This window comes from Aptenodytes forsteri, unplaced genomic scaffold, assembly GCF_000699145.1.
Source record: "Aptenodytes forsteri isolate BGI_AS27 unplaced genomic scaffold, ASM69914v1 Scaffold127, whole genome shotgun sequence".
NCBI lineage: Eukaryota > Metazoa > Chordata > Aves > Sphenisciformes > Spheniscidae > Aptenodytes > Aptenodytes forsteri.
In genome coordinates this window covers 583,677-589,089 of record NW_008794711.1, presented here as the reverse complement: position 1 = coordinate 589,089, position 5,413 = coordinate 583,677, and the positions used below count along the sequence as shown (strand labels likewise).

The 5,413-nt window shown below is 54.7% G+C and overlaps 1 protein-coding gene across 1 annotated transcript in view; it reads right to left on the bottom strand.

The window, feature by feature from the left end:
* RASSF2 (Ras association domain family member 2) overlaps nt 1-1,635 on the bottom strand; it is a 10,981-nt gene extending 9,346 nt beyond the window's left edge. Inside the window, exons 1-3 of the mRNA XM_019470636.1 lie at nt 1,577-1,635; nt 351-426; nt 38-189 (exon numbers count right to left, since the gene is read on the bottom strand). Of these exons, the coding sequence (XP_019326181.1) occupies nt 38-189; nt 351-426; nt 1,577-1,635 (287 nt within the window). The remainder of the gene's footprint in view (nt 1-37; nt 190-350; nt 427-1,576) is intronic.
* Between the last annotated feature and the right edge of the window lie 3,778 nt (nt 1,636-5,413).

The window sequence follows — 5,413 nt, the reverse complement described above, 5'->3', positions numbered from 1 at the left end:
GGGGGCGGGGGGGGAAACTTCTTTTCCCTCCACTCACCCGTGGGCTCCCAGGTTGCAGCCGGAGTGCCAGGAGGAGGAGGAGGGCGGAGGGCGGATGCGCTGGTTGTCGTCCTGCATCTGCAGGCGGATGGGTCGCCGCAAGCCCCAGGAGATGTTCAGCAGCCCCTCCACGATGAGCTCACCTTCCTCCTGCGCGAGGGACGGGCAGCTCAATATCCGAAGTACAAATAGCGATCAATATTACTAAGAGGCATTTCTTTGGACCTCACGAGTCTGAATCAAACCCCATTTCCCTGTTTTTTTCTCCGCTGCCAGAGATAAGTTGGGTGCCTGCCCCGGGGGTTTCGTACCTCCCGATGCCGCAGCTGCAAATTTTGCCCTTCGTAGTAGATGTTGTACGTCTTCAAGTGTAAGAGCAGCTCATTTCTAGAAAAAAATGGGAAAGGTGCTGAGAAGAGATGCGGAGGAGTGAGGGGAGGACGTTGCAGGCACCACTCAGTACCTGGCGTGGTACCCCCTGAGCCGGCCGGGGGGAAATTCTGGGGAACTGGGAGAAAGCAGGAACCGCTTCCCGGGGCCAGGCTGGGCAATGAACCTGCTGTGCTACTGGGAGACCCAAAACAGCTTCATTTGGGGCAAATTTGGGTCTTTTGCTGCCTCTAGGCCTCCCTTGTTGAGGATATGTCCTGCAGGTTCAAGCAGGGGTTGCCCTTTGCAGCCACGAGTAGGGGCGACAAGCTCCCCTGCAACCGTGCCCTCCATAAGCCGTGCAAAAGGACCTAAGAAAATCCATCGGACCCTGGTGGAGTCGGTCACAAGACTGAAAACCAAGGAAATTTTCGGAGCACCCAAGCCCTTGGGTCATGTTGGAGTCACAAGGTATCACAGGCGAATTTATCACGTCAGCTCATCGCTCCGGCCCCTGACCTCGAGCTCAAATTAAAAGTCTGAGCCCTGCTCCAGTTGCAAATGAAAAATTAAAATAAAAATAAAAATAAATCAATCCAGGCTGTCTAAGCACAGCTATGAATCACGGGAAAGCGATGCCTCTGGCTTTAATTCATAAAGCTGTCATTAATTCAGCTGGCTGATTGAGTTTAAGGATGCTCGGCACCATCAGGCTAATATAAAGAAGCACGAATCACGGGGATTTGGCGTTATGAGAAAGAAAAAAGGGGAGGAAAAACTATCACGCATATGCTTTATCTCCTCCAAAATCTTCCTTGAAACTTAAGAATCCTTTTACTTCTTTACCGAAGCGTAAGAGAGCAATTACTAATCGGGACCTTTTTCAGCAAAACCTGTATTTCATGAAGGTTTATAGAGCATTTGGCCACACTCCTAAGAAAAAAATTTCAAAATCCCATCAACAACCCTTTTTTTTTTAAAGGCAGGTGCCTTTTCTTGCCCCAGAACAGCTTTTTCTTTCCAAATCCAACCGCATCGAGTTAAAACCCAGGGTCGCTCCCCTCCTCCCAGCTTAGAAGGCAAAAACCCCCGGGGGAATATTGCAAGTAACTCCCCAGCTACCAGCACCGACTGTATTTCTGCGTTACAGCCCCGCCGAGCATCTTACTTGGAGATGTATTTGTCTTTTCCGCAGGGGACCAGGTACTTGCGGCCGCCGTAATCCATCCTCCTGCTCTTCTTTCATGGGAGCTGAACTGCAAAGAGGGAGAGAAAAGCATCGGCGTGAACCGCCCCGTTATCGCATCCCTGATACGCGCCCCTGGATAGCGGGGGAAAAAATAAACTGGCTCGGATTTGGAAGAGCTCTTGGAAAAGGTTTCAGCGGATGCAGCCGCGGGTAAAGTTTGATGCGGCTCCTCCAGGAAAAACAATGGGGAGGGAGGGGAAATCAGATAAGGGGAGAAGCGTTGTAAACCCACTGAAAATTTAATACCAGCAGAGATACGCTTACGCTAACATTTGCATTTCGAGCATCCACGAACTGCCCCGGAGATGCCAGACCTGGAGGTGGAAGGGTTATAAGCAGGATTTGTTCTTTTTCTCCATTTATTTTATTAGGGTTTTGCTACAAAGCTTCGGACACGCCGGTCTGGATCCGGCTTGATGCTTCCTCGTGCCGTCCCCAAACCAGGCAGTAGGCACGAGGGCTGACTTTCGCAAGCAGCGAGAGACGCTGGGCTGGTTCCTTTATCTTTTTTTTACAATGCCAGTTAAATTTTTGTGCGTTCCCTCCAGTGCCAAAACGTCTCCATCGCTCTCGTGCAAACACTCGGAAACTTCCCCCAAAATCCCGCCTTTGGAGTGGCCTCGGCTTAAAGCACGAGAGTGATTTTTGGATGCTACGAAGAGGAATTAAAATGAGTTTTAGGGTGAAGCCCTCCGGGTCGCTCGCGGGCTCGGAGCACTTTGGAAATCAGGCACTGGAGAGACCCTGAAGTGCAACGTCGGGGTGGTTTTGCGCGATGAGAAAGGACTTCTCGGGATGCGCTTTTCCTTGGGTGTTTGTGCAAACCCTCCTACAGATGGGCTCTCATTTTTCCAGGGTCTCTCCCCTCCCTTCCCTTGTCCAGAAAGAGAAACCAAGGCGAGAAGAGAGCATTTGATCCACAAACCACTGTTTTCTTCCACCTCCCGCATCGCCATGTGCTTCCTCCCAATCCCCTGGGAAACAAACCCATTTTCCTGTCAAAAAAAAAAAATAGACCCACAATGAAATCCAGGCGGATAAATGACTCAACCAAGGCCGTGTGGTAAAACCTGTGTCGGAGGACGGACCTGCCCCTAAAACCTCAGCAAAGCGGCAATCCCCTCTTCTTACCCCGGATATATTCTAGCAAATAAATTATATGCAACAGCAAAAATATTCTGTGTCATGCTTCAAACCAGAGAAGAGGTTGCAAAAGCGAAGTCTGCCTTTAAGCAGGCAGAAACAGGCAGGGGAAGGGCAGGAAGCCGGCCCGGCCTCCGGGGCTCCAGCTCTGCCTGGAGAAAGCAGAAGAGAAACCCGCCACCCAAAAATCGCATGTTGCAACGGAAAAGCTGACAAAGCTTTGGGTTTCCTGACGAGCCGAGGAGCCGTGCGAGAGAGAAGAGGTTGCAAAAGCGAAGTCTGCCTTTAAGCAGGCAGAAACAGGCAGGGGAAGGGCAGGAAGCCGGCCCGGCCTCCGGGGCTCCAGCTCTGCCTGGAGAAAGCAGAAGAGAAACCCGCCACCCAAAAATCGCATGTTGCAACGGAAAAGCTGACAAAGCTTTGGGTTTCCTGACGAGCCGAGGAGCCGTGCGAGCACCCCGGCGAAGCCCGGCGTCAACCCCCCTCCCCTGCGGCCAGCAGCTGCCTCTCCCGCATCCATCCATCCTCCCACAGAGGATAAACCCAATAATAATCCTGTTTAGCCCTCAAAAACGATATCGGGAGGAGATTTTGCAGCCGGCTTTGTGGCTTCGGGATAAACGTCGGCGCGGCGGCCGCACGGCACCTGCCCCAGCGGGGACTCGAATTTGGGGGTTACCCAGCCCGCGGGCAGCTGCCAGATACGGGGACGGTAGAAATAAGCATCTGGCTTGTGGGTGTCCCCCGAAAGCGGATGAAAAAGCTCCGGAGAAGTCACCACTAAAGCATGGCTGCGCGGAGGGAGGGTGAAATGACAGGGCTGCTTGGCCCATGCAAAAACGTTGACAAATATCAAGGTGTGGCTGAAACCCACCCCCCCCCCCCCCCCCCCCGCACATTTCGCCTCCAGCAGCGCAGCCCGGGGTGGAGCCTTTGGCATCGCAGGGAGTTTCGCTCCGTGGCGTCACAGCCATACGAAGGGGTGAAGCCAAAGCCCCGATTCCCTCGAAGGGGACATTGGCATGAACTCCAGCCGAAAAAAACACTCATTTAGGGACAGAAGGGGAGCCCTGAAATGCAGGTTCATCCCTCTGTACCGAGGAGCCTGGTTTCCTGTTTACCGTCCCGGCACTGCCACCTTCGTCTCCGTCATCACATCCCCTTCCGAGCAAGCAAGGAAAGGGGCAAATTCTTCCTTTTTTGGGTCTCGAGAGCGCCAGGCTGCGGGTGGAAGGGAGCGGCAGCCGCCCAGAGATCCCCAAACGGAGACCTGCCGCCACCCCAGCGATTGGGTGGGGGTGGCTTTGGTGAAAGCCTGGGAAATTGTCTGCTATGGCTTTGGTGAAAGGCTGGAAATTGCCAAAATAAAAGGGCTGGCAACGTGCAAATTGCCCAGTTGGTTGCTCAACCTCGGCAGCTCAGTGTCGTCATGATTTCCCGGCACCCCCTGTGCCTCAGTTTCCCCATTCTGAGCTGACGTATTTCCTTCACGCCCGGCGCGGGCTGAGGGTTCGCTGCTGTCTTGCAAAGCGCTTTTAAAAAATCATCAGATCAAATCAATTCCCCCTGCACACGTGGCAGGAGGATTTCAGCCCTCTCTGCCCCTCCCTCCCACCCCGAGCCATTGGCTGCTCCCGCAGCCACTTTCAGGTCTGACGGAGCCCAGACTTATTCCCCTCCCTAAAAATAACCTTCCTAAGACCCTTTCCCTGGATCCCTGCAGCCCCATCCGCCCTGCGGTGCAGAGGGAGCCTGGCCACGCTCGCAGCCCTTCGCATGGGGCGGGGACGAGTGCGCAGCTCAAATACAACAACAAAAACAGACAAAAAATAGAAAAAACCCCCAAAGATCATGTTTTCATCAGGGGAGGGGTGGTATTGCCTGCTCCTGCAAAGAAAGGAGTGTTTTTCAGGGGGGGGGTTTGCTTTCTCGGTCCCCTCTTGCGGCACGCGGATGCTTCGGCAGCATCTCCACTGCCATTTCGGCATCTCCCCGCTCGGGCGGGAGACGTGGTTTTGGCGCAGCTGATGCTTCCCCCAGGCCGTGTGAGGGATTGTGGGAATATCCCGCTCCCCGGGGAGGCCGCGATGCTCCCTCCTGCACAAACCCCGCCGCTTCCCTGCAGCCCAGGGTGGCTTTTAACCAGCCCAACGGTGCATCGATCCCGATGCAATCGGTAGCAAAGCATCATCTGGAGGCGATAATTCCTCCCTCGTAGGCACCGAGAGCCTCTAAAAGCTGCTTTGCTCAGCGGTGGGATATGACCGAGCGCTCTCACCCCGTCCCGGCAGATGCTTTGCTTGACCGACGGTGCTTGCGAGACGCCTCCCGCGAGCCGGTGCAGCGGTGGCTCTGGCCCAGGCGCTATTTTGGAGCCGGGATTTCTTCCGAGCGTCCGTCCGGCGTCCCTAAGCGCGAAGGTGCGGCAGTTCCATTGTTTTCCAGTGCCGCTATTGTTCACCAGCCCAACTGCTCAGCCTCGTCCTGCAAAGGGGAAAGGAGGGGAGCAGTGAGCGGTGGCAGAGCTGCCGGCGGGCGATGCCATTGGGGTGCCGGGTCGCTTGGTGACAAGTGAGGGGACCCATTGGCCACACTCAGCAGGTCAGACACCCC